Source organism: Miniopterus natalensis, chromosome 2 (genome assembly GCF_054644295.1).
Source record: "Miniopterus natalensis isolate mMinNat1 chromosome 2, mMinNat1.hap1, whole genome shotgun sequence".
Taxonomy (NCBI): Eukaryota; Metazoa; Chordata; class Mammalia; order Chiroptera; family Miniopteridae; genus Miniopterus; species Miniopterus natalensis.
In genome coordinates, this window is record NC_142082.1 from 136,555,558 (window position 1) to 136,581,934 (window position 26,377).

The following is a 26,377-nucleotide window of genomic DNA, read 5'->3' on the forward strand; positions in this document are numbered from 1 at the left end:
GCCTCAGTGATATAACAAAACCTTTATTCTCAGAAAACAGAAAAACAGAACAAAATCAAAAACAAAACCAGTAATTTCTATTTGGCCCTTGCCCTAGCCCTCCCACCCACCCATATATCCTTCTTTAGTGGGGGACCTGTGATACATGCATAGGGGTGGAAGCTGAAGGAACCTATGTTCCTGGGACAGGAAGAAGTCCTTTTGAGTTTAGGTACCCTCCTCCGAGTTGACACCACTCCCAGCTTTGCCCACCTCCAGATACACCAAGAGGGAGGAATTCTGGGGCAGTGCCAGAAGGATTGCCCTGAAGTTCCTTGGGGAAGAGAGTAGCTGAGTCAGCACCACCCCCATGGTCTTCACCAGTTACAGCTCATCTTCATCCAACTTGGCAAGTCTGGCCTGGCAGGGAGGAGTGTTTGGAATTGGTGGAAGTGAAGGAGAGTCACGAGGAATCTGGGGGATGTCACTGAGGGCCTGAAGAAAGACTCAAGTTGGAAGATCAGAAAAGTTCAGAGATCGACCCTCACTCCTCTCTTTTCAGTGTAAGCCCCTAGGGAAGCCACCTTCTGCCAGACATCTTAGCTTACCTGAGACCATCAGTTAAAGGGGAGGAGGGTAAGAGATGGGAAGTAGGAAGGGGTAGACAGAAGGAAGGTAGTAGAAGAGGAATGGTATAGGGGAAAGAGATTTGGGGATCCTGGAACAAGAGAGGCTCTCCCCATTCTACCCCTATGACCAGGGAACACCATTCTTCATACCTGTGTGTCCAGGGGCAGAGGGCCTCTGGCCACCTCCCCTCTGGGTAACAGCAGCAGGGAGGGGAGAGAGCCGTTGATGGGTGTGTGTGTGCTGACCTGGGCCTGGTCTCCAGGCCGCATTTTCCCAGGGCTTCCCACCCCAGGCCCTCCTGGCCTCCCCAGGCTGTTGGTCTGGCTCTCCCGTCTCTGGTACTCAATGGGTGATTGCAATGCTGGGGCAAAGAGAACAGAAGGAGGGTTACAGCAGAGACAGGTCCTTTCCCTCAGGGCTCTGCTCAGGCTATCCTCCCATTTTGCCCTCCCTCCAAAGGACTGTCATCCATGTCAATTGACCTTTAGAGGATTCTGAGTTACCAATTCTTGAGCTAGTAGTAGAAAACTGGGAATCAGGGACAAGGAGAAGCCAGGGTCAGAGGGCAGGGATGGGAGATTGGGCAGTGAGGGATTCAGGAGGGAGAATGTGGAGGAGAGCTTCACCATTGAGAAAGTCCCGCTGGCTTTCCAGGATCTGAGCCACCTGCTTGATCCAGGCCTGACTAACTGCACGGTCTGAAGTCTGCAGGACATAGCGCTGGATCCCACCCTCCGGCCCTCTGGAGGTCAGAGCAAAGCGGCAAGGGTCATCTTGGAGGTTCCCCTCCAGTCCAAGGCAGCTCACCTGGATTGGCAAATAGGAGATAGCGCCCCCGAGTTCTTCAGGCCCTCTCTGGTTCCTGCCCCCTCCAACAAATCCAAGAGCCATACATCCTCTCAGAGGCCTCACCCCATCCCAGTCAAACCCCTCCCTCCCCACCTTGATGCTGCTCTTGTACACATATGCAGGTTGTGTTCCACCTCGCACTCCTCCTCCCAAGGCCTCGCTGAAGATGACGATTTGCTCAAAGAGGAAGACACGCCGCTCGCGACCCCGGGAAGAGAGAAGTCCCCCAGCCTCAGGCTCTGTGACCCAGAATGTGTCCTGGCCCAAGAGCTTCCCCTGAGCAGTCAGTTTGCCCTAGAACCAAAGGAAAGTGGTCTCCCAGAAAAAAAAAGAGAAAAGAGGCAACTCTCTGCTCCTCCCTTTTTCCCCTGACACTCCCAGCACCAGGAGATGACAATTCCCCATAATTCAGTATCCTCCTGAATACTCAGACTGGGGCAGAAGAGCACTGGGCCTCAGGTTTCCTGCTCCATCCCCATACCTCAAACCCCCGCAGTCTCCCCAAGGTCATCATGTCGTTGCAGCGCTTGGGCACAAAGCACATGACTTCCACAGCTCGCTGGGATGCAGGTGAAGAGAGAAACATTGTGATTATTGGGAAGGAGCCATGTTTTGACTTCAGAGCAGGTTTTGACCCCCAACCAGCCTCCTCCTAAAAACCAGACAGCTCTACACCACCCAAGGAGCTGGGGGAATCCAGGAGACTAAGAAAATAAAGGTGTGTGTGATGTGTCCTGGAAGATCTAGAAGTCCTCACCTCCAGCTCTTCAGTATCCATCCCAGCTCTACTATAATACTTGAGAAAATCCTAAGACACAGAAGAGAAATATTCAGGGAAATCATGAGGATATTCTCAGAAGCTCTCACAACCTCCCCGCAGGACACAGGTGAAGACCTCTAGGAAGTCTGGGGAAGCCTTAGGAACCCTGAGGAGATGAATGAAGAAAAGGCTGTCCCAACCTGCTAGTGCCCAGGGAACAGGTAGGTGGTTCTGACCTTGAGCAGCAGCTGGTATTTCATGATCCTCTGCACTGGTTTGATGAGAAGATCATTGAGCTGCAGTCGGTGCCCCAGCTGCTGCCGGAGCTCCTGGAGACAGGGACACGCAGTGGTTATGCAGCCTGGAAAGCCTGCTCATGATGATTCTGTCCCTGTTTCCCCAAGGCACTTCAGCCACTGACCTCAAAGTAGCTGTCCCCAAATTCTGATACCACATGTTCGGATTTGGGCTTATTCTGACAGTATACCACATACATATGCAGCCGGCGCTCCTAACAGGTGTAAAGTTTAAGAAAGAGCAGGGTGGGTGAAAAGGGAGAGCACATCTGTAGTGTCCCATCCACTTCCAAGCCCCTCCCCCATCCCATTTTCTCAAGCCTCACGTGTTTGATGAATAGCTGAGCCAGCCAATCAGGATCCTTCAAACATCGCTGTAGCTCCCCCAGGAAATAGCTAGAGGGGATGTCAGGGAAAAGGTAGGTCAAATATCCCCACCTCTGCAACCTAGGGCTGTCTGCCCTAGTGGTGCTCCCCCTGAAAGCTCTCCAACATTCCTCAGGCAACAATAGCTTCTGGGCCCTGGATGAGACAACCAGGCATATGCCCCTCCCCCTTGCTTTCAGGGCTCCACCACTCACTCTCGATGCCACTCATAGATTTGCTGGATGTTCCCAAACACAATCCTGTCACGGCCTCGAAGATTCTCCGGGACCCCCTGAGCAGCCATGGTGGCCATGTAACCCTGTGGGAAGTTTGGGGTGGGAGCATGGCTGTGTGGGGCCAGCCCTGGTGGGAACACCCCATCCCCAATAAACCCAGGATGTACGGGGACTGGGGGGGTCGGACAGAGGAGTATCAAGGCATCTCTTAAAATTAGCCCTGGGCAGAGGGAAAGGGCTGGGACAGGGCTGGGAAGAAAAAATGGAGTTACCTCCACAATCTGCCCCAAGTCCTCCACATACATTTTCTCTGTCTCTACCAGTTCACTGAGGACATACCTGGGAAGAAAGCAGGAGTACACATCCTTGGTTTAGCCACTTTCTACCTCCTGGACTAGAAGCCCCTTCATTTCCAAAGCCAACTTCAGAGGAAATTCCAATTCTCAAATCTAAAATGTGAGGGACAGTCCTCTGGAAGTTGTACAGTGGCAGGGAGGGGAGGGAGAGTATGTGGACACTTACATACTCCTTTCCAGAGCCTTCTTTTTCTGTTCCTCCTCACTCTCAGGGGCTTGGGACAAACTCTCCTCCTCAGGTGGCTGAAAGAAAAGAATCTCCTAGAATAAGCAAATGGATGACTCTTGGGTGCGAGGAGCCACCCCAGACCCATTTCATCATACCTTTGTCTTATCTCCAGGGCCCTCCAACAGTGTGGTCAGCAGGGTCAATTCTGGCAGCTCCTCTCCTGTGGCTAGAGCTGGTTCCAGCATCCAGTTCTAGGGGCCAAGGTCAAGTGCCAGAGGTTAAGGACAGTAGCTGTGTCTCCCTGTTGACCAGTAGCCCCCAACCTGTCTTTTCTCCCAGTGTGCTACATGGATGTCCTACATGCTTCTGCGGTGCTCTCTGCTCACCTCATATGGTCCAGCCTGGCCACCATCTGCTTCAGCTTCCACACTAAGACAATGTTTGGAGTGATCCAACCATCTTCTCAGGCCACTGACGGGCCCTAGGGGGCCCGGGGAACAGGGTCCAGAGCTGAGGCCAGAGTTGGTGCCAGAGGGGGCAGCCAGACCTGAGGCAGCTGAAGCTGAGATACTCCCCTCACTGCCAGCAATGGAATAGGATTCTAATGGGGTGGGGAGGAAGAAAGGGGGTGATAGATATTGCTCCAACTCCAGACTCAGGATCCCTGGGAAGCTCTCAGAGTCTCCTCTCTAGGATGCTCAGCTCCTCTTCCCCAGGGCTCACTCCATTGCCATCCTCATTTGAGTTGGCCGGGACAGAAAATTTCACCAGGGCACTCTTGAGAGGAAGGACAGTAAACGCCTGGCTCCCCAGGCCTGGAACCCCTAGTAATACGTGGAGGTTCCCCTATATCCTCAGCATGGCACAGATATGGGGGTGGGGGCAGCCATCTGGGCAGACACTGGAAGCTGAGGGTGGCCATCTGCTCTCCTACAGCCCTCCCACTTCCAACTGGTACAGACCATTCTCTGAGAAGGGGGGTATAAAGAGCTAAGAGTGCATCTGCCACCCTCAGAACCCTCCTACACCAATTTCAGTAATCACTATAATAAAAAGAAAAGACTTGTGTAGACCACCTCCCCAACATGCAAGAACCCAATAGAGGGGGCAAGTTAGGTTATCTTTGGCCTGGGCTCAGGGACAGAGGAGCTGCAATTTTTGAGCAAGTCCCTGAGAGATCCCCATGCCTCATTTCTCCATCCCCCTGTCCCTCTTCAGAGCTGAAGTAGATTCTCAGCAAAATGATGTGAGGGAAGATGTGGTTCTAGGCCTACCGGGATTGTGGAGGGGTTTTTGTCATACCCAGCTTACTACAAGAAAGCCCTGTCCCTTCCCCAATTTCCTTAACTAGTTATAAATTTGGAGGCAGAAGGGATCTTAGGGATAAGCTATTAAGTATTTCCTGGAAAATACAGGTATAGTCTCCAGCTTCTAAATCCCTAGGGCCAGGGCAAACAGCAGTCCTGAACCCTCAGCCCGCCCCCAGTCAACACTGAGCCCTGGAGACCTCACACTCACCACGTCCCCCCCGGGCGATGCAGCAGCCGCATTTTGCCAGCACTTTTCGGATCACATGGGGACAGGCACAGCGACCCCCCTTGTGCCCCCCCCGCATGGCGCCCGGGCCCCCCCGTCCCCCCCACCCGGGCGGGCCATGCAGGGGGAATCAGGGGGGGCGGGGAGGGGCGGGAACGGCGCAGGGCGCACACCCCCCCTCCCTCCTACCCCCGCTCCAGGCTGGGGGAGGGGGGGAGGGAGGGGACGGGGAGGGGGCGTCCAGGGGTAGGCGGAAGTCTAGTCTGGAGGAGGGCTGGGGGTCCGCCGTGAGGGCCGCGCGGGGCCTGGCGGCGGAGCTGGGCGGGGAGGGTTTCCGGAACCCTGTCGGTGCGGGGCCCAGGGTCCAGATGTCCAGCGGGGAGGGGAGGGGAGGGGTGCTGGGGAGGCTGGGCCGGGGTGCGGCAGCCGCTACAGCTCAGTCTCGGGCCGCTCAGGCTGGGGTGGTTCTAGGCCCGGGCAGGGGAGAAGGGGTGCCGACTCCCCGAGTCACTGGCGCTGCGCGGGTCCGGGCCGAGCGGCGAGCCGAATAACAGGCCCCGCCGCGGTGCGGCCGCGGGGAGGGGCCTCTGCAGCCCAGCTCCGCCCTCTCCCGCCCGTTCCCCCTTTAGCCAGGGCCGGGTTCCCGCCCCAGTCCCCCCTCCCCCAGGCACCACCACGTTCCCGCTCCACGTCCCCAGCGCCTCTGCCCCTCCTCCGCATCCCGGGCTCCCCAGCCCCGGATTTCCCCTCCTCCTGCATCTCGGACTCTGCCCGCAGAGCGCTGGCGCGGGGGTTAAGCCCGGCGGCGGGGTCTGCGCGGGTCGCCCCTCCGCCTCTGCGGAGGAGAAGGCCCGCTGGACGCGGCCCTGGCCTGTGCGAAGATGTCCTGGAGTTGGAACGGTCCCTAGCCGCGCAGGGGTAGACAAGGCCCCCCAGTCGGGGTGCGCGAATGGGGAGCTCTTTTTGGGGAACATAAACCAGGTGCCGCCCTCTCTCCGGACCCTTCTTTCCTCCTGGCCCTGGGACTCCAGCCGAAGCTAATCACCAATTAAGGCGAAGTCCTGGAGCCTGGGCTGGCGTGGGGCCAGGGGTGGGGCGCGGGGACACTCCGCCTGCGGGGGCTCGGGACCGGCTGAGTGGGGGACACACAGCGGACTAGAGGGCGAGAAGAAGCGTGGAGGTCTCAGCGATTAAATAGGTCTCATGCAAATTAGATGCGAATCTTTATGCTAATAAGAGCAGCATTTTTTTTTTTTTTTTTAATTCGCCACTTTGCGCAGGATGGCAAACTGTGCCCCACCCCACCGCCAGCTTCTTACCGGGCAGTGGAGCCCAAGCGGGGACCTCACGGTCGTGCTCCCCTCTTTGCCCCCCCTCCGTACAGGCAGACTCTGGCTCGGTCCCCTCCGGCCCTAGGGGGCTTCTCTTCGGGGGCTGCCGGGATAGAACGATCGTAAGGAACCCGCCCTTCAAGCCCAGCCTTAACCTTCCCCTACCCCTTCTCCCCGCTGTCAAAATCCACAGTGTTATAAAAGGGTCGCCAAGGCTGGGGTGGAGGGGACGGTTCACCCAGAATATGGCTATGGCCCTCTTAATGGACCTCCTGGGAGTCCTGTGGGTATCCCGCAAGATTTCTTTTTGCTGGTAAAGTGAGTTGTGGGGTGCAGCCCACCTGAAGACCCCTAAAGACCGCCACACCCCACCATATTCGCCCTTTCTTACCCCCTCCTGCCCGGGTAGGGCGCATGCGCGCAGCATGCCCCCCATGACCCCCAGTATCCGGTCAGTGCGGCCAGGGGCGGGGCGGTCCGGGGGCTTCATGCTGGACCCCTACTCAGCTCCAAGTTTCAGGGCCGAGGGGCACGGAAGCTGGGGGGCTCTGAGGCCTGCGTGCGTCCGGGGAGTTGCTGCGGACGAATCCGCCCCCCGCCCGGCTCCGCCCCCACACCCACCCCAGCCAAACTTTTCAAAAGGGGTAGGGTTGTTCCTTCCTACGACTATACCTCATCAACAAACCCCTCTTAATCCCGATTCCAACGTCAAAGCGTGACCCGGGGCTTCACAGTGTTACTGTGGATCGCGCGAAGTCCACGCCGTTTCCCCGGGCCCTGTGCAGGCAGAGAGACCCGGGAGGCCGACAGGGATTTCTGATCACCACCCCCTTCTTCTCAGCAGGTCCCGCTCCCCACCCCACCCCACCCCACCCCCACCGGTCCACAGAACAGAACGGGTGTGGCAGAGAGTTGCATATTTTACTTTATTTTTATTAAATTAAAAGCTACAGTTTGGCGGCGGTTCCAGAACAGGGTAAGGAGGCTCCTTATAGGGGGCAGAGAAGAGCGGGAGACAGACTGACAGAAACAGAGACACAGGAAAGGGCGAAGTTAAGGTAGATGGGGAATTGGTTCTGAAGAACATACAGGGCCAGCTCCACGGGGGCTCACACCAGCTAGATTCCCCCTCCCCTGCACTGAAGTGGAGCAGTGGAGCAGTAGGGGGTGGGAGTGGGGGGTTCAAGACCCCCTCCCCTCCCCACCCAGGTTCTTTCTCAGCTTAGTCACTGGAGCACAGCACATACCAGAAAAAGCCAAGGGCAATGGAGGGGGCAGGAAGACTGGGAGTATGTACACCAGAGGAGGGGAGCAGAGCCTGAGAAACAGCCTCTGCCAGAAGGGAGCGGCTACCCCTGCACTGAAGCGCTTGGCTGTGGGGGACAGAGGACTGCCCCCTCCCTCTCTGAACTCCTTCCCCAGTCAGACAGATCCCCTACTGTGTGGTATGGGGGGGGGCAGGGGGAGAGAGAACAGAGGCTTCTGTTGGGTCCCAGTGGAGGACAACGGCAGGGGCCTTGGCAAAGGGGATGTCCTTCAATCATCTGTGATACCCTTGGCTCTCAGCTCCTCTTGCACCCGGGTCAGGTAGGTGGGGTCTGGGTACCCAAACCTGGAACCAAAGAAAAGTGAGGGTCAGGTTAGCTGCTTGGCCTTACTCATATTACCCCCATGCTCACACTCATTTTGGGTGCCCCACTGTGGCCCCTCTTCTCTCTCCCCTAATGTAATCCAAACCCAAGAGAACTTAGCCCATTTCTGCTTATTTTTGTAGGTTAAGCTGGGCATATCAGGACCAGGTTAAATGTAAGAGAAACTGGGATGGAAGAGATGGTTGAATAGTTTGGGGCTGGTCGTCTCCAATTAGGAGGCTCCCAGAGAGAGAGAATTGATGATGTTCCCTCAGTGGAAACGGACAGAAAGGGAGGAGCCAAGTAAAGGGAAATGAAGAAGTGTCCCACAGCTGGGGTCCCCCTGTGCAGCTGGTCTTGTGGTGGATGTCGTTCCAGGTGATGACATTCGGTCTCCCTGTGGTCATGGACGTGCCAATAGTGAAGGTGAGACGCTGGTCGAACGCCTTTCGGAACAGGGTCAGCACCTTGTTGCCCTCAGGGCAGTCTGGGAGGTAGGCCACCCGTGTGGTGCCAGGATACCGAACTCCAGGGTTTGGGTGTTCAGCCTGGGAGTAGGGGGAAGCAAAGTGGGCAGTGAGTAGCTGGGCACCTTAAGGCCATGATGCCAATGGAGGGTCATCCTGGCCAGCCTTCTGTCTGTGCACACCCAGCTAATGCTGACAGGGCAGCGACAGGCTGACAGCTTTCAGGCAAGGAGACTGTAGTGTCTGGTAAGCAGAAGCCTCTTTCTGGACAAAGTCCTTGTTGTTAAGAGGTTCTTTCTCCTGGTCTCAATCCTTCAAGTTTCAATTCAGCAACAAATAGAGTCTCAGAAGTGATTGAAGGTAGCTCTGGTCCTTACTCTCCAGATAACTCAGCAGAAATGTGAAGACAGGCTAATTTATCTTTCAGCTTTCCCTTCTCTACCTGAAAACACTCTCCCAATGCTTCTTCCACCGTCTAACCTGTTCCATTTTTCTATTACTCTTCTTCGGAGTTTCCTCATCCCTCTGCAAAGCAGAACTGGAAATTACTCTTTGTCAAGCAGGAAGACACCTGTAGACTCTTGCCCACTCCTGTTTTAACCTTCCACTGTTATCAAGGTTCTCCTCTCATAAATCTGGAATGGAGTAACACTCCCAACTCTGTGAGAAAGGTTAGATCCCTTCCTGCTGTGTCTGCCTGCACCTGAGCCACCATCTCTACAGAGCTGGGAATAGTATTTAATTCCTTTCTCTGATACCTGATTTTCATGTGTGCTTTGGGGTTGTGGGAATGGAAAAGCTAGGCCTTAAGGGTACCTCCTAGCTCCAGGGCATTGAGTGGGAAGGCATACAGCAAAAGGCATGCAGTGGAAACAGCAAAACAGTATCACATCTAAAAAACACACTCCCCCTCCCCCAGCTATCCTAGTCAGAGAAGGAGCTGAGGAGGGAGGGAAACAAAGGGTAAGGGCAGGCAGTAGTCTCCTTACCCCCTGGACGCCGGGCGGGAAGACATACTGGATGACGATGGTGCCGTACTTCTCATAGCTGGGCAGTAGGAGTGTGGCGTCCTTAGAGACCAGCATCCGCCCATTCTGGGGTTGGTTGCCTACCAGCTGCCCATAGAAGCGGCCACACATGGGACAGGCCTTTTTCACCTGCAGGGCCCGGGTGATGCAGCCTTCACAGAACGAGTGCCGACACTTCTCCAACGTCTTGGCGTTCTGGATCTCCCCCAGACAGATGGGGCAGGTACTCTCCTGCTCTTCTGCCTCCTCTCGAAGGCGGGGAGGAAGTGGAGGGGGTAGGGGAGGCGGAGGGGGAGGAAGACCCCGTGCCCCTGGGGGCAGAAGTGGGGCTGCTCGGAGAGGGGGTGGGCCTGGGCGGTGCAGCTCAGGGTGTTCCCCTCCACCCCCCAAAGCCAGGCAGCCCATAAGCTCCCCCTGCCTCTGAGCTTTCTTCAGCTCTTTCTCTGCCTCTTTTAGCAGCCCCTTAAGAGCCTTCCGGGCCAGGTAGAGCCCATTGGGAGGAGCTGGGGGAGGGCCCTGTGGGGAAAGCTGGAGAACATAGATGTCAGAAGTCTCGCCATCTATGAGGATGGACACACGATGCTCCTCCCGAAGCCGGGCCAGCCGGGCTGGGGTCTCCTTGCTCAAGAAGTCCCACACAGGCTTGGAGACAGTCACTTTGGTCTTGCAGGTGCCTCCACAGGCTGCCATTCTGGACAGGACGAACGACACTGCCCCCAGGGTGAAAGGGACTCAGGGTGGGGGGTCCCCATTTGACAAACATCAGTGCCTCCTACTTCAGGTTCCTTTCCAACTTTGTATAATCTCTGCTCTCTCAAAGTCCAAGGCCCAACTAACTCCTCCCTCCAGTTCATTTTTTATCTCCTCTTCTCTTGCAAACCGCAGCGCCCACTGAAGAGCAAGACAGTTTCTATAACATTATTATTCTCATCTAAACCAAGCATCAGTCTTGGTTCCCCTTCCACTCCTCCCAAGATCACAGAAACAATCTGCCCCTCCCCCCTCTGAGTGAAAACTGGCTTCTGTAAAAGGGAGGGAGAGTTTTGACCCTCCTTTTTGCTCACTTTGATCCTGAAGAGCTTAGAAATGGCATGCAGGCTCTCTCTCTGTCCCTGCTTCCTACTTGTAGGTAGTGTGACCTGGTGGGTGGACAGGAAAAGGAGGGAAAGTGAGTACCCCCTTGCCCCATTCCCACATGCCCCAACCCAGCAACCCACATAACAGAGATAGGAACCTGGATGTAAATTACTGGAAATGGGATCTTGGAACATAGAATGGAGGAAACCAATTTAAAGGTTGAGGTTCCCTTGGGAGGCTGATACCTTGAACGCCCATGAACAATGATAGCGGCAGAAATCCCTCTATTTCCACACTCAGCTGACCAGGTCTGGGGGGGAGGGTAAAAGGTTATGATGACAAATGTTACCATCTTCCCCAGTCAGCCCAAAAACAAAAGAAAAACTCCTCTTCCATTTCCTCTCCTCTCCTGCAGAATTCCATCCCCAGCCTCTCCCCAAGTTGCTAAAGAAGAAATTTCAACATGCTAACTTTTCTTTTTTCTTCCCCAGCTCTGAGGCTGTCAAGAAAGCCTAGGGGACAGATAAGTCAGGAAGGGAAAAGCCTACACAGATGGAGGTCTTCCTTGCCATCTCCCTCAGATCACATGGACAAGAATATTTCCTATGTTCCCCAACTCTTCACCCTGCTCCACATTCCCAAATAATTCAGCCCCTATTGCTGGGGAGCCTTCCTTGAAAGCCAACCCAGTTTCTATTACTGAAGTCTGTTTGGAATGCAAACTAAGTGGCAGCAGCCCCTGCAATAAACAAAGTTCTCACAGTCACCTTTTAAACCCAGCACACCAAGTGCAAGCCTGTCAGCGAGTAGTCTGTATTTAGGGAGGGGTGGGGCTCACGCAGGGGCTCCACTGGAGAAGTTTGATGTTTCCCCCCGAGTCTTGCCATGCTCAGCTACAGAGCTGTCCCTACAACACCTCCAAATGCAGCTCAGATAGAAAGAGGGGCCACTAGTGTGACCTCAGTTCTTTGATCCCAAGGGGAGCAGCTCTCCATTTGTGCCTCCATCATAGTCCCTTCAAGGCCAGAAGCATCTGGAGATTCAGAAAGTGAAACTGGAGCCCTAGAGCCTCAGCTCATGCTGTCTTTCCAGGTGGAACCCCCCCGCCCCATCAGAGGGAACCCAGGACCTAGGTGTTCTTAGCTCCAGGTCCTGCTGGCACAGAAAAGGGAGGCGGGGCCACGGTTTATGCTGGGTCTCTGACTCCTCTGGGGCAACCCAGGCCGGACTCGGGGCCATCCCGCCCTCCTGGCAGGGCCTGGGGGCAGGGACAGCCGGGAAGGACAAGGGTCCCTGGGGCATCCACCGAGGCTGCTCCCCCTCCCCCCACAACCTCCTGCAAGACACGACCCGGAACCAACTCCCCATGTCCCCTCTTGCGGAGCCCCCGGAGCCCCACCACTGGGTGTGGGTGCTTGTCGGCCCGATCACGGTCCCCAGAACCCCCAAATGGAGGCCAAGGCTGGAGGATGACAGAAAGCGGATTCTCGGGGTGTGAGGGGGCCCCGGAGCGGTGCGCTGGGGAAGGAGGCGGAGGAGGGGGCGCAGAGGAAGCGGGAGAGCGCGTGGGGGGTGCGAGCGGGGTCCGGGGGACGCGAGGTGGGTGTGGGGGCGCAGGGCTCACCTACCTCTGGTCGGCGCCGCCATTGCCGGTCACATGACTGAGGCTGTTGCTGGGATGACGGCCTGGGCCTTAGCAACAAGGGGGGGGAGACCCCGAGAAGGTGGAGGGTGCGTGTAAAGGGGGTGCAAACTGAGGGAAAGGGAGAGAGGGCTGCACCCCCTCCCCCCTCCCAGGTGACAACCACCGTTTCCTTTGACCCCGTCTGTCCTCGAGCCCCTGCTCTGCGCCCCCAGAACAAAAATGGAGGCTCGTCCCAGCCTTGGGAGGGAGTGGCGTCGTGGGTCCGAGGGTAGGAGGTTAAATCCCTTAGAGACGCCCCCCTGCCGCTGCCGCCGGAGCCCGCGCCCTTTCCCCTCCCCCACCGCGGCGGCAGCTCCGGGTCCTGGTGGTGGACGGGTGGGCGCCGCGTGGGTCTGGGTGGGTGGCAGGACTGGGCCAATTGTGATCCTTATGCGAGAGGGGCCTTTGAGGGAGAGTATGCGATAGGAAGAAGGGTCGTAGTGAAAAGCACTGGATCTAAAACAATAAACCGCAGGACTAAACGATTTCTATCTCCTCCCTCATCTCTTGCCTTTTTCTAGATTACCTTCTGTGACCCCCCAACATAACCGGCTCCCAGATGGGTATTGGTGATGGTTTTCTTTCCACAGAGATACTGAGGCTGGTGCAGAATGGGAAGCGAATACTTTTTGTAAAACTCATTGGGGTGGGGGGGTGTCAAGTCTATGGTTCAAATAGTTAAAAACTCTCAAAGTAAAAAAAAAAAAAGAAAAAAAAAGCTGAAAAAAAAAGCTCTGCTGTTTGCTTCCCACATCAGAGCAATCTCCGCCCTCAGTCCAACTCACTTCCCTGGGGCCACATCAAGCCAGGTTTTTCCACCAGCCAAAGACCTCCTCAGCCAGGAGGTACCCGATCTCCCAGACTGGCTACAACCTCTGTGCATCCACCCCCTTTCTTCACTCCCCTTCTGGACTAGAGGGTTGGTCACTTTCTTCTTTACTTTCCCAGGACCCTGCTGTACTATTTCTGCCCTCCAGGCAGAGGACATCCTTCCCAGAAAGCCTAGGGGGAAACTGAATTCCTTCTTTTAGCTAGTGGGCTGAGAGCCACACCTTGACAGGGATGGGGGTGTGTGTGACCAAACCCAGAACCCTGGGGGACCAGGGTCACATCATCTCAGTTCTCCCTAGCCCCCCATAGCTTAACTTTCACAAAATTGGAGAATAAGTTTCCATTTCCATGCACAATCCTCACGACTTTTTAAAAAGTTTTATTTTTAGAGAGAGGGGAAGAGAAACATTGATCTGTTGTTCCACTTATTTATGCTTTCATTGATTGATTCTTGTATGTGCCCTGACTGGGATCAAACCTGCAAACTTGGTATATTGGGATGATGCTCTAACCAACTGAGCTACTGGCCTGGGCCACAATCCTCACCACCTTTTTTTTTTTTAAAAAAAACCTGATTTCAGAGAGAGGAAGGGAGAGGGAGATAGAAACATCAATGAGTCATTGATCCACTGCCTCCTGCACACACCCCCAACTGGGGACCAAGCCCGAAACCCAGGCATATGCCCTGACCAAGAATTGAACCATGACCTCCTGGTTCATAGCTCAACACTCAATCACTGAACCACCCCAGGTGGCCTCACACCTTTTAAGTTCACAGCTATGTATGTAGAAACCCACATCCCTAGTTAGGGGCCCAACACCTTAAAAATCAGAATTTTTTTTTTTTTAATATATCTTTATTGATTTCAGAGAGAGGAAAGGAGAGGGAGAGAGAGAGATAGAAACATCAATGATGACAGAGTCATTGATTGAGCCCACAACCCAGACATGTGCCCTGACCGGGAATCGAACTCTGATCACCTGGATCCTAGGTTAACGCTCAACCACTGAGCCACGCCTGGCTGGGCCAGAATTCTTTATCTAGTCCCTGCATCCCTAAGTACAGGCTTCTTCAGAAAAGGAAAAAAAAAAAGCCATTTCTGTGAAAGGATTTGGATTCAATAATTTAATTTCTATATAGTGACAGCAATGGGAGTAAATACACAAGATCTTTTGTATTAGTTAATAAAACAAGAAAGATGAAAATCAGAAGCAACAAATGAAGACCATACTGCTCATGATACATTAGCCACATGGTCAGAAAACCCATTTCTAAAGAACAACAATTGCTGGTGTCATGGAGTCTTATTGCATTCAACAGGGGAAAGGTAGAAGGTTGGAATGAAAAAGATCCAACAGGCTCTGGACAGGAAGGTATCAGAAGGACTCCAATCCTTAATTGGAACTCCTCTTGTTACTTTCTTTGGAGCCAAAGATGGAGGGAAAAAAGGAATTTTTAAAAACTTATTTATATTTTATTTGAGAGAGACGGAGAAAGAAACATCGATGGGTTGCCTCCCATACTCATCCCAACCAGGGATTGAACCTGCAACCTGGGTAAGTGCCCTGACTGGGAATCGAACCCATGACCTTTTGGTGTACAGGACAACACCCCAACCAATTGAGCCACATTGGCCAGGGCAGAAATTCTTCTTTATGACCTCATGACTTCTTGTGAGACAGATGAGTCTAGCCAGGTACAGAACAAAGAATCTTTGCATTCCCAAAGGCGAGCTGCTGGTATCCATCTTTATATATGCCTTTTAAATGTAGAAGCCTCAAGGAGTATGGAGGGTAGCAAGAAGAATGGTTGCCTTTGCCCCAAAGGCATTGGAGGGTGGAGAGGACACTATCCGGTCTCATCAGGGTCCTCTACGCTTTGAGAATATCATGCATCAACTCAGCTATCTCTGGAGGGGGCTGGGTGATTGAGTTATGGCTCTGACTCCTCTCTGGGGGTGGGGAGTGAAGATGACAAAGGCCATCTGTCCCCTGGGAGACACAGTAGCAATAAGACGGGACAGAAGAGAACAGAATATCAAATCCAACTGGGAAAAGGGTTTGAGGAGTGGGGGAAGGAAGTATGCTAGGCACACACCTCCAGTGAGTAGAAGAGGTTCCTATGCTTGAGATCTCCATTCTCTTGAAATGACCAGGGCTGACCCAGGTAGAGATATTCCCTTCTCCTGGGAATAAAACCTCAGGGATGGCTAGACATGAAGAAAGGAAATTAAACATGGGGAATGAACCTTAGACCCCTGGACTATTATCTCAGCCTACAGAACTGGCCACACCCCCACTGAAGGGTTCCAGTGCCAGAAGGGGTGTGAGGTTCTGGTGAGGAGCAGCAACAAACACCTTCACCCTGGCTTGAACACTTTGGTCATCCATCTCTGGGCTCCTGTGCCCAAAAGTACAGAGGTGAGAGTGACAGTGGGGTGAGGGAAGAGACTGGAGACAGTAGTCAATCCTTGACAGAGACTTTCTCCAGTTCCCTGCATAATCATAAGAGTCCTCTTAGTTCCTACCTCCATGAGGTGCCAGCCTGCTGACCACTCTTCACCCCACCTTTGTGTGTAAGATTGGCTATATCCCATCATGTATGTATGCCTGCACCCACATATGTAGTATCTTGAAAGTCTTCCATCCCAGGGCATACCCAGAAGGAGGTAGGCCACAGTGAGTTCTATAAAGTTATCAGCAAAATTCGGACACTCTTTGTTCATCCCACAGAGCAAAGTGCACCCAGAGTAGTTTCTTGAGCTAGGTCCATCTATCCAGTCAGGTCCTGAAGATGGCAAACAACCCCCTTCCCCCAGTTCCTTCTATGTTATAGAAACAACAGAACATTTTACAAAAATCAAGGCACTTGGGAGAGAATCAGCAGTAACACTCTAATGAAGCAAGCAGACATGTTGGAAGGGAGAGGGAAGAAAACTGGACAAAGGGGAGAAAAGATGATGTACTTCTGAAGGCCAAGAAGAGCCTACTCAATACGATGGAGTTAATTGGCTGGAAGGAGCCTATAGCCTGAATTTAGCAAAGAGGAAGAGAAGAAGTAGTGACCAGAATATCCACAATTCCCCCAATCCTCTCAGAACTCCACCACCTTGAACATAAAGTAGCAGCCACCACGAAGTCTCTTAGGCAAAGATGTTGGTAATAAAATCCAGGAATCGCTTAGCATACTGCTCAGGGTGGACAGTAGAGATCTCTGCCCCAGCCTGTGAGAAGAGGTATGGAACAAGGTGTCAGGCCATCCCGCCACTCTTCCCCCTTCCCCACCTTCCATTCCACTCCTCACCGTTTCCATACCCAACACTTCACCCTTTTGCCACTCCACTGCTCTGGCGTAAGAGGCTCTCTCTTCCCAAAGAATAGTCAAGACAAGAAAGGAAAGGCATCGGGGAACCCTCACCCCATGCTTGACAGTTTTGGCTGCATGAGCTGCTTTCTTCTTGGCATCATACTGCGTCAAGATGTCAATGAGGCCCATGAAATACACCTCCTTCTGGGGGGCCCCTGGAGAGAGTAACCAGCAATGAAGAGCAAGTATAGTCCCAATTCCCTCTACACAGGAACCAGTCAAATCTGTTTTGAAAAGGTAACCAGCCTCTCCACCCAGCACCCTGGTCTCTGTTCCACAAGGACAACCCTCCCTACCCTTAAAATTTCCAGGATCTCTTACCCTCAGCACTCCGGATGGCGTAGACATCAATGAAGGCTTCAAACTCTCCAGGGCCCAGGGGCCGATGAGAATGGATGTAGCCACCAATACCCTCAGGGGAGGTGCCATAGGAGCCCACCAGAGCAGGAGGTCCAGTCAGGCCACAGTCCCCATCCCCCTCTGACTCCTCCTCCCGCACAGGCCCCTCCTCCTCTGGTTCAGAGCCTCGAACTATGTCATGTATGCCCAGCAGAAGGCTGTAGTCCATGATCTTCAGCTGCACTAGGAACTGAGACCCCAATGACAAATCAGACACCCCTGATCTTCCTCCCCACTCCTAGGTACCATCCTTATTCCTCCCACCACCCCTGAATTTCTGGGGCCCTCCTGGGGAAAGGAAGTGTAAAAATGGAGGGTTGGTAGTACCATTGCCCTTTAGTACCTAAATGTCCTGGTGTCTCAGATCATGCTTTTAGCTCATTCCAGCCACCCCCTCCCTCCATGGGTCACCTCTTGGGGGTTTTCATGCCTCATACCCAACTCTCTAACATGCAGAGAACCCAAAGAATAAAGGGAAGGGGAGGAGTTCCCTCATATTCTGAATGGAGAGACAACTACCCTGAAGGGAGCAAAAAAGAAAAAAAAGCCATTTCCCAGAGCACCCCAACCATCACCTCCACATCTCTCTTTAGCTTCTCTAGAAAGATTTTCTTCTCCTCTTCACCAATATAAACTTTCTGGTTCTTGTTGAGAAAGTCCATATCCTTAAGGGTTGGCAATTCCTTAACCTGAGAATAGGTAAAGGGACATCTTGGGAATATATCCCTTCTCCAAAGGTCTCAGAGAACCCTGCTCTATCTAGGGCTCTGTCTCTAACTCAGTGGTCTCTAGGGGAGAGAGATCTTGCAGCCCTTCTCTCATTTGACTCCACATTGGGATGCTGACCCAGAGTCTGTTCTCATCTCCAGTGTTTTCCCCAGACTGTCACTGCAGCTGTACCCCAAATCACATCCCACTTCTTCTCCTTATGGTTTTCATTAAGGAGTGACTTTTCTTTCTTCTCATTAAGCAAAAATAGCTGCTTGAACAGGAGAGCCCAGAATGGAAGGAGGAGGTTAAGCATTTTCCTCTTCAAGCCTGACATCCTCACCCATCCCCAAACCTTCCACTTGGAGTAACCCATGACAAAGCAGCTGTTCTCACTGCCCCTTCCACACAATCCCTGGAGTGGAACAAGTTTACATTTCTCTTCTTGTCAGGGGCTTAAGATAAGACTAAATAGCTGGTAATCCCTGCCTCTTTATCCTAAGAAGATCCCTTTCATCTGCCCTCCCACATCCCTCACCCTAAAATTATTATCACCTTTTCCTTATCGCTGGCTTCCCGGGACACTAGGGAGCCCTGTGGAGAGAACCAAACACCAAGTCAGCAGAAGTGGCTAAAAGAACCATCAAGACCCAGCTCCTAAGATGAGTACTCAAACCCTTTCCTTTAAAATAAATCACCCAGTGCCCTCCCAGGCCCTTCTCCACTCTCAGGCCATCAGGAGCCTCCCCTCCCTCTGCCCTAGCTATCCTCTCTGTACCTTGAGGTCATACTTCCTGTGCACAGGAAGACGGTGGCTAAACATGTTGCGCATCACAAGCATGTAGCTGTCTTCATTGTCCACGCTAACTCGGTACATCCCCAGGAACTGGGGCAGCAGCGTGTTGCCATGGCACTTCACAATGTACTGGAGTGGAAGGGAGGACGGAATGGGGAGAGGCTGAGCAGCAGGTACACAAACACCCGAGGGTTGGGCATTCAAACACTATCATTCCAGAGTGAGCAGAGAACTTAAAGTAGAAAGGTTGCAAAGGTCACAGGTGGTGGGAGCTCTCTAAAGACGTCCCTGGTTATCTCTGAGGTTTCTGATTCCTCATCTCCTCTGATTAATCATTTGCATAATATCTCAATTTTAAAGTACCTTCTCTCATTTCATATTTATCATTCTTTCAGATGGGGAATGTAGGTGTTATTATCCTTATTTTAGACCCTCCTTATATGCAAATGGCCACAGGATTAGAAATTACACCTGTTTATCAACTAGTTGATTTTATTCAGATCAATGTTTCTTGGTGGGCTAGATTCCCCTAGTAAAAATGTTTGCATGATGGCCTATAATTTGGATTCTTAAAAAATTATTCACCCTGGCTAGTGTGGCTCAGTTGGTTGGAGCATTGTCCTGTGCATCAAAGAGTTATGGGCTCAATTCCCCGTCAGGGCACATACCCGGGTTGCAGGTTCAATCCTCAGTCGGGGCACTTATGGGAGGCAACTGATACATGTTTTTCTCTCACATCGATGTTTCTCTCTCTTTCTCTCCCTCTCCCTTCCTCTCTCTCTCTAAAATAAAAAAAATTATTCCTCTTTCAATGCTAATCTCTCTCTCTCTCTCTCAGTACTGCTACCTACTCTTCACAGCAAACCTCTCAGAAAAGTAGTCAGCAATCAATCCACTTCCTAGCTCTCACACTTCAAACCAGTGAAATCAGATATACATCCTCATTTTTCCTCTGAAATCTCTCTACTCCTCCCTCCCCCAAATCCCTCAGTTGTCAAATCCTATGAGTACCTAGTCATTGTCTTGTATCAACTGAATGGCACTTTATACTACTGATCAGCTTCTCCTTAAAACTCTCTTCACTCTCAGCTCCCATTAGACTACTCTTCTGATCCCCCTCCTCTCTGTCCTCAAATCCTGTATGGAATGAAGTGGGGCATAAATAATTAAAAGTGTCCATTGACGCTTATTCTTCTTTAAAGGATTTTTTCTCTAGTTGCTCCTTAAGGTTATGTCCTCAACCTTCTTTTCATTTCACTCCACACTTCCCCTCAATAATCTTATCTATACTCACGGCTTTAATTACCACCTCTTCACCTATAACTCTAAAATCTAGACTTCTACTCTAATCCTCTTTCCTGAACTCCATTTCCCAACCACTTAGTGGACACTGTTATCTGGATGAACTGCAGAAACCTCAAACTCAACGTGTCTAAATCAGAACTGTCTTCCTCTAAAAACCTGTTTCTTTTTTCTGCTTCCCAACTATTGGTGAATGGGCTTCCTGTCATCTCTAACTGGGAATTTAGAGGTGTTTTTGTCTTAATTCCCACAACTCTACCCTAAGTCTTCCTTTCCATCTCCATTGCCATTGTTCCTCCAGGCCCTTGTCATTTCTCACCTAGACAATTATAGCCTAACTGATATCTCCACTTCCAATAGTTCTCCCTCTAATCCATTCTCTAAAATGCTGTCACATGGATATTTCTAAATAACATATATATTATTCCCCTGCAAACCACCTTAATGATAAAGTCCAAATTCTGTGTTGCTCATAAAACCCGTCACAATATGGGTTCTGCAGAACTATTTTTCCACAATACCATATCCCAGCCACATTGAATTTCTTGCAGTTCCCTAACACTAAGCTCTCTTATGCTTCTGTGGTTTTTATAAGTGCTATTTTCCTTTGCTCAGAATGCTCTCTTCCACATTGTCCAATGGTTAGTCCCTACCAGTCTTTGAAGAACCTACTATGATACTCCCTCTAAAAAAGTCTCTTTGAGCCTCCCAAGTATATTTCCTTCCTCTAGCCAGTTGGGATGCTCTTCCTCTGTACCCTCAGAGCATCCTGTACCTACCTCTACTATTGTACACATCTTGCTGTGTGCCAATGCTAGCTTATTGGACTGTGATTAGATTAAGAGACCCTCAAGGGCCATGACCATTTCATTCACCTCTTTCTCCACAGCCTAACAGAGGGCCTAGTAATGAAAGACATTCAATATTTGTTGAATAAACCAAAGATTCCTTTTAGAGTCTTCATTTATTCCTTGTTCATTGATTTCAGTGAGATTTTTTTCTTCAGTAGAAAGACATTCAGGCAATGTTGTTGTTTTCTCTTTCTTTTATTATTATTTCTTTTTTTAATTAAAAAATTTTAATTCTCACCCACGGATATGTTTTGATTTTTAGAGAAAGGGGAAAAGAGAGAGAGAAACATTGATGGTCCACCTCCCGTACTCGCCCTAACTGGGGATCGAAGCCACAACCCTTCGGTGCACAGGACGACATTCCATCAGACTGAGCCATTGGGCCAGGGCCAGGCAATGTTTTTACCACCAAAATATTCCACAAACTCCACGTGCCAGGTTAAGCTCCCTAATCCACTTTAGGGCTGGGTATGATGATCATGGCTTCTATCTTCCAGTTTATCCCAATTGTGCACTTATCCTAGTTTTCTCCCCAGAACGCATTTATTTCTCATAGTATATTTGGTGCTAACACTTCACCCAATTCTAAGTCTATAGTTTATATTTTGTTATTCACGTACCCTTTAGGTACCAATCCATAGTGGTTTTAGATAGTAAGTACCAAATGAGAAGGAACATGGGCCTAAATTCTTCTATTTAAACAAACACAAATAGCTATACAGAGGATCTTTTTTTGAAATTTCTAGTTTTTACAAATCATGGTGTCAAGTACTTCTTGGAGAGCAAAATAGGCTGTAGGGAGGAAAAGGGATAGGAAGTCTTCCTGTGTGCTCTGGCAGTTGGGCTGTGAATAGAGAGAGGAGGGAAAAAATAAGGCTGGAGAGAGGCCTGACCTGGTGGTAGTTGGAGAGGTTGCTATGCATGTCAGCAATGTCCTCACTGGATACTTCTTTGATGACTAGAGTCCGATCATAGGATATAAGGAAGCGACCATCACTGCCTTCACTTTCACTCGGGGGACTTCGGGTAAGGGATACCTGTTAGGGACACTGAAAAGTCAGAGGCTCTTTTCTTTCCCCTTTATATGGAGATGCAAGTCATAGGATAATAGTCAACTTAATGTGTCTGAAAATAGATAAAACTGTGGCAATAACAGGTTTAGCAGGGTTTCTTAATCTGGTGTCTATATATGGACTGAAAGTGGTACAAAAAGAATTTTTTTAACTTTTTTTTTTAATCCTCACCCGAGGACATGCTTTTTTAAAAAAATTTTATTTTGGAGAGAGGGGAAGGGAAAGGGAGAAACAAAGAGAGAAACATCAATAGGTTGCCCACCGCATGCACTCTGACTGGATATCAAACCCACAACCTGGGTATGTGCCCTGACCGGGAATCGAACCCGAGATCTTCTGCTGTACAGGACAATACTCCAATCAACTGAGCCACACTAGCAAGCCAAAATTTTTAATGTATCTACATTCCCCCCCCCCCCCCCCCAAGGACAAGGCTTATAGCCTTCACCAGATTTTTGAAGATGCCTGTGACAACAAAAAGGTAAAGAATCATATTTGCTAAGGCTCTCATTTCCCCAAACATGGCTGTCACAAGGATTCCCCAGTTGTTAGGGAGAAAGGACTACCCTCAGCCCATAATAAACTCTCACCAAGTAATCCTGGTCATCAATGCCAAATCGATCACGGAGATTCCTGAAGACCTGGGGACAATATTCCTTGAACTTGAAATGACTGGGCAGATTTTCCCTGAAATAGGGATTGGATTAAAAAAACCAAAGTTAACAATATTACCTTACATTTACATAGGGCTTGACAGTTTATAAAGCACCTTCCCACATATTACCTTATTTGATTCTCATAAAACCCTTGTGAGGTCCTTTAAAGGTATATTATTCCCATTTTATAGAAGGGGAGGCTGTGGTTCAGGGTAGCTGAGCAACCTGCTTTAGTCACATGACTAGTAAATGGCTTGCATAGAACCAGGTTCTACTGTCCATCCAAACAGCAGCATTTCCCAAATCTCAAGTAAATCAGAGACATCCTAAGTCAGCAATAGGTGCCACTTTTTAGAATGGCATCTTCTGATACTAGGAAGGTTTAGATAGATCTTTTTCAGGGAGTCCCTAGAAGAAACTAATGGTAATGGCATCTAAATGTATTTAATCTATTAAATTTAATATAATTGCTAGGCAAGAGAAGAGATAAACTAGTACATAGATATAACAGTGCAGGGAACACTGAAAATTATTACTATTTTAAAATATGTTTTTATTGATTTTTTAAGAGAGAGAGGAAGGAAGAGGGATAGAGAGATAGAAACATTGATAAGAGAGGAACATCATTGATTGGCCACCTCCTGCACACCCCCTATCAAGGATCAAGCCCGAAACCAGGGCATATGCAGGAACGGGGAATCGAACCATGACCTCTGGGTTCCTGGGTTGACACGCAATCACTGAGGCATACCGGCTGGGCTGAAAACTATTTTAATGGTTTCTTTGCACGATACTGAATTTGTGCACTGGGAAGGAGGTTAGACAATACAATTTGTAAGTTGTCTTCTAAATCTAAAACCTTCAACTCACTGAATCTTAACTCTCAAAATTATTTACTCTTTTCTACAAAGGATGATGTGAGAAGGGCGGGAATTCCCACATACCTGTGGAAAAGGTGATTGTTGACCTTGATCTTGGAGCTGGCCTTAAAGTCATCTGGCAGCAGCATCACAGGGGGAGGCACCTGGCTGAGCTCATTGATCTGATTGATAAACCAAAACAAGAATAGGGAAGCAGTGAGTAGGGGTGTAGAGAACTACTCATACACTGTGTCTGGGCTAGAATCAGAAAAGGGCAACTGGGCAAGAGTCAGAAAAGGGCAACTCAAACCTCATTCTTTTAAAAACACTATGTATGCATTTGCTTGACAGAGGTGTGAGGCTGTGTCTGACCTCTTCTGCTGCCCAACAAGGACTGCAGTAAGCAACCCTCACACAGAGCCCCTCACACTCCCGCCCCCAAGGAACTTCATGCTCACAACAGTCATTTTATATCAGGCAAACCCTGTAAGCAACTCAGGACTATTTTTAAAGCTGTGAGTAATTCTAGAGAAAAAAAAAAATACCCTCAGCAGACTCAAAACACTCAAGACAAACAGTTCCATGCTCCATTAAAAACAAAATAAAAGGCATTTTAAAAGTACACAGAGAGTTAATGGGACTCTGAGAGGTCAACAGCAACAAGGATGAATCCTGGCAGGAGGCATCTCCTTACAAAGGGGACCAGTTCTTCCAGACCACTCTCTGACCCAGTTCTCTGCTGTAGATCCCACCTGCCTAGGTGTAAAGTAAAAGAAGAGCAGCTGATTTCAGAGGGAAAGTCAAACCAACCCACAACCCAAAGGATACAAATATCACATGCTCTCCTCAGCCTCCAGAATCAGCAGTCTGCTAATTCAGGATGGAAAGGGAGTTCTTGAGATGTGCTTTCTCCTCAGTGTTGCCACAGTATCTGTCACCCACTTTTAATTGTGCACTCATCATATGACTAACTGCTAGTTTATGTAAGTTCCCCCTCTAGATTGTGAACTCTTCCAGTACAAGGACCAGTGCTAGTTGCCTGCATCTCTCAACTGCCTAGCTAGCAAAATGTTCGGCACACGGTGGTCTTTAAGTGTTTATTAATTGAATAAATGGGTGCCTTGCCTATTCTTACTTGAGCATTAGACAGAGGTTATGAAGTGCAGTCCAACCTAAATCCCATACACTGCAGTGAAGCCCAGATCCTCTCATTCTCAGTAGAAAAGGAGGCCAGAACACACTCCTCCAGAAAAAAACAACAAAAAACCCCGCCACTTGAGATTCCCAGCCTAAAATTCAGCTATAGTTCTTTATGTCCCCTCTTTCACCACCTGCTGTAAAACAGGCTGAATCACCACTAAGACATATGTTCAAGGAATTTCTCCATTCCACACACTTGAAGTAAATGTGTGTTGGCTGGAGGGTAGTGTGCTGAAGCTAAAGTACACAGACCTAGGGACGCTGAGGCAGGTCTTATGTGTAATTCCCTCAATTCTTACCGAAGGAAAACCTTCATCGTTAAGCTTCCCAAAGAAATGGATGAGTCACCGGGAAGGTACATATGAGAGGCAGCCCTAACTACATCCGATCTGTCCATACCAAGTGCCTTAGACTGGGTACTCCTTGATAAGACATTACCACCCAGGGATCTGGGGGCAGTCGACAGAGCCACAAATGCAAAAGGGAGCTGACAGAGCCCAAACAATACTTTAAACCACAAATTAGGAAGGTGGCAAAAACTGTATTCTTCCTCAACCCCTTCCACCTCCACAACCCTGCCGTGACTATAACAGTTCAAGGAAGTTGATTTCTAAAACACTGCCTGTTAAATTCAAGATCACTGCATCCCTCGCACTCCAGATCTAAGGGCCAATGGCTGTGATCCCTTCAGCCGAGGTATCCTCGGGAAGGGAGACGCAGCGTCCTCTCTGGCCTCCTCCTGATTCCCAGGCGCGCCCTCCACAGCAGTTTCCAGCTTCTGAAGCTCACCACCACAGCGACCCCAGGACCACAGCTTCTCAGCCCCTTCTTTAGTCAGAGAGGGCCCCACCTACACCAAACGCCGTCACCCCAGCCAACAACGGGGATGCAGCGAAGACCAGAGGCTGAGCGAGTTCAACCGCTAGGCTCAGGGAGGGGTCGCTTGCGTGAAACGCCGTACCTCAGAAGGGGAAGGAAGGGGCAGCAGGAATAGAGGGTCCGGGAAGCCTGGAGCTTCCCTCAGAGCCCAGGTTCCAAAGCCAAGGACGGCAGCTGGGAAGCAAGGTGGAAAGGAAAGCGAGCGGCCCCCGGAGCCAGCCACCCTCGGGGCTCCCGGTCGCTCTCACCCTCGGCGGGACCTCAGCACCGCCAGCCCGCAGGCGCCACGCCCCCTGCTGTCCGGGCCGCAGCCGGGTCGCGGCCGGTCTCCGCAGCCTGGGGCTGGGGCTGGGCTGGGCTGGCAGGGAGGCGGGAGCCGGGTTTCTCGTGGGGAAGGCGGAACTAGCGTGGAGGAGTAAAGGGCGGAGAGCCAGACAAAGTCTACGGGTAAGAAAAAAAGTCTAGAGGGAGAAGACACAGCCGGAGGCTGGCGAGCAGGGAGCAGGACAGCCCGGGGAAAGGTGGCAGCTAGAGCGGCGCCGGAGCCGGGAGCCGGAGACAGGGACGCCCCGAGGCGCGGGAGTTTGAGGGGTTCGGACAGAGCTACGGGGGGACTAGGGCTGGGTCTCACCGAGTGGGCTACGCCCCACAGGAACACGCCCATCAGTGGGTCAGCCGCCCGGAACACCTTCACCTTCTGCTGCACGAAATGCTTCTTCTTGGTTTTTGAGGCGAAGCCGAAACCCTGGCCTGGGGCCGCTGTACTCGCCGGTACGGTGGCCGGCGGGGCCGAGGAGGACGCCATGGTCTCCCGCGTACCCGACCCAGTGGAAGCCCGAGCCCGCAGCGATCCGGGCTCCCAACCCCGGAAGCGGCGCTCACCTGCGCTGCCGTCACGTGACCGGAGGCGGGCCCTCAAGCGGCCGAGCAGGCTGGGTAGGCGGGGCGATGCTGGCCCCGCCCCTGGCGCCTGCTCCGCCCAACGCCCGTGCGGTGGGTGGGCTCACCTGGCTGGGGCGGCGCGCGGAAGCCCTGTCCCCCGAGGGCCGCGCGCCGTCCG

At 51.4% G+C, this 26,377-nt stretch overlaps 3 protein-coding genes across 11 annotated transcripts; all 3 read right to left on the reverse strand.

Moving 5' to 3' along the window:
- Window positions 1-7: 7 nt before the first annotated feature.
- On the reverse strand, window positions 8-7,013 carry ARHGEF25 (Rho guanine nucleotide exchange factor 25). 2 transcript variants are annotated; one of them, XM_016224572.2, is made up of 16 exons: window positions 6,900-7,013; window positions 6,497-6,611; window positions 4,028-4,242; window positions 3,797-3,892; window positions 3,639-3,715; window positions 3,389-3,455; window positions 3,096-3,199; window positions 2,841-2,910; window positions 2,640-2,729; window positions 2,455-2,547; window positions 2,216-2,266; window positions 1,940-2,017; window positions 1,552-1,752; window positions 1,236-1,416; window positions 759-970; window positions 8-474 (listed from the first exon to the last, which is right to left on the reverse strand). In XM_016224572.2, exons 1-16 carry the CDS (start codon window positions 6,996-6,998, stop codon window positions 364-366), a joined length of 1,860 nt encoding a protein of 619 aa, XP_016080058.1. In that variant the 5' UTR covers window positions 6,999-7,013; the 3' UTR covers window positions 8-363. The 2 variants fall into 2 exon arrangements, with proteins under 2 accessions (XP_016080058.1, XP_087670705.1); XM_087814579.1 differs by lacking the exons at window positions 6,497-6,611; window positions 6,900-7,013 and adding an exon at window positions 5,160-5,256.
- A 402-nt stretch (window positions 7,014-7,415) lies between these two features.
- DTX3 (deltex E3 ubiquitin ligase 3) lies at window positions 7,416-12,680 on the reverse strand. Of its 7 annotated transcripts, none has more exons than XM_016224563.2 (5): window positions 12,340-12,680; window positions 10,957-11,021; window positions 10,699-10,773; window positions 9,596-10,325; window positions 7,416-8,687 (listed from the first exon to the last, which is right to left on the reverse strand). In XM_016224563.2, the coding sequence occupies exons 3-5, from the start codon at window positions 10,725-10,727 to the stop codon at window positions 8,298-8,300; spliced, it is 1,149 nt and encodes a 382-aa protein (XP_016080049.1). In that variant the 5' UTR covers window positions 10,728-10,773; window positions 10,957-11,021; window positions 12,340-12,680; the 3' UTR covers window positions 7,416-8,297. The 7 variants fall into 7 exon arrangements, with proteins under 7 accessions (XP_016080049.1, XP_016080051.1, XP_016080048.1 ...); XM_016224565.2 differs by having other exon boundaries at window positions 9,596-10,344; window positions 12,340-12,679; XM_016224562.2 differs by having other exon boundaries at window positions 10,699-11,021.
- A 1,259-nt stretch (window positions 12,681-13,939) lies between these two features.
- On the reverse strand, window positions 13,940-26,155 carry PIP4K2C (phosphatidylinositol-5-phosphate 4-kinase type 2 gamma). 2 transcript variants are annotated; one of them, XM_016224571.2, is made up of 10 exons: window positions 25,949-26,155; window positions 23,323-23,420; window positions 22,313-22,409; window positions 21,543-21,686; window positions 18,479-18,625; window positions 18,256-18,294; window positions 17,568-17,681; window positions 16,915-17,182; window positions 16,645-16,748; window positions 13,940-16,450 (listed from the first exon to the last, which is right to left on the reverse strand). In XM_016224571.2, the coding sequence occupies exons 1-10, from the start codon at window positions 26,120-26,122 to the stop codon at window positions 16,370-16,372; spliced, it is 1,266 nt and encodes a 421-aa protein (XP_016080057.1). In that variant the 5' UTR covers window positions 26,123-26,155; the 3' UTR covers window positions 13,940-16,369. The 2 variants fall into 2 exon arrangements, with proteins under 2 accessions (XP_016080057.1, XP_087670707.1); XM_087814581.1 differs by lacking the exon at window positions 18,479-18,625.
- Window positions 26,156-26,377: the final 222 nt, after the last annotated feature.

Excerpts from the sequence above, each read along its gene's own strand:
- ARHGEF25 (XM_016224572.2), bottom strand. The coding sequence starts at position 6,998 with ATGAAGCCCCCGGACCGCCCCGCCCCTGGCCGCACTGACCGGATACTG. Across the intron at positions 4,243-6,496 it reads CGCTTGGGCTCCACTGCCCG|AATCCTATTCCATTGCTGGC; the intron begins GTAAGAAGCTGG and ends CCACCCCATTAG. Across the intron at positions 3,716-3,796 it reads GCCCTGGAGATAAGACAAAG|CCACCTGAGGAGGAGAGTTT; the intron begins GTATGATGAAAT and ends CTTTTCTTTCAG.
- DTX3 (XM_016224559.2), bottom strand. The coding sequence starts at position 11,063 with ATGGTAACATTTGTCATCATAACCTTTTACCCTCCCCCCCAGACCTGG. Across the intron at positions 10,326-10,698 it reads CTAAGCTCTTCAGGATCAAA|AATGGCAGCCTGTGGAGGCA; the intron begins GTGAGCAAAAAG and ends CGTCCTGTCCAG. Across the intron at positions 8,688-9,595 it reads TCCCGCCCGGCGTCCAGGGG|GCTGAACACCCAAACCCTGG; the intron begins GTAAGGAGACTA and ends CCCTACTCCCAG.
- PIP4K2C (XM_016224571.2), bottom strand. The coding sequence starts at position 26,122 with ATGGCGTCCTCCTCGGCCCCGCCGGCCACCGTACCGGCGAGTACAGCG. Across the intron at positions 23,421-25,948 it reads TGTGGGGCGTAGCCCACTCG|ATCAATGAGCTCAGCCAGGT; the intron begins GTGAGACCCAGC and ends TTTATCAATCAG. Across the intron at positions 21,687-22,312 it reads TTGATGACCAGGATTACTTG|GTATCCCTTACCCGAAGTCC; the intron begins GTGAGAGTTTAT and ends TGTCCCTAACAG.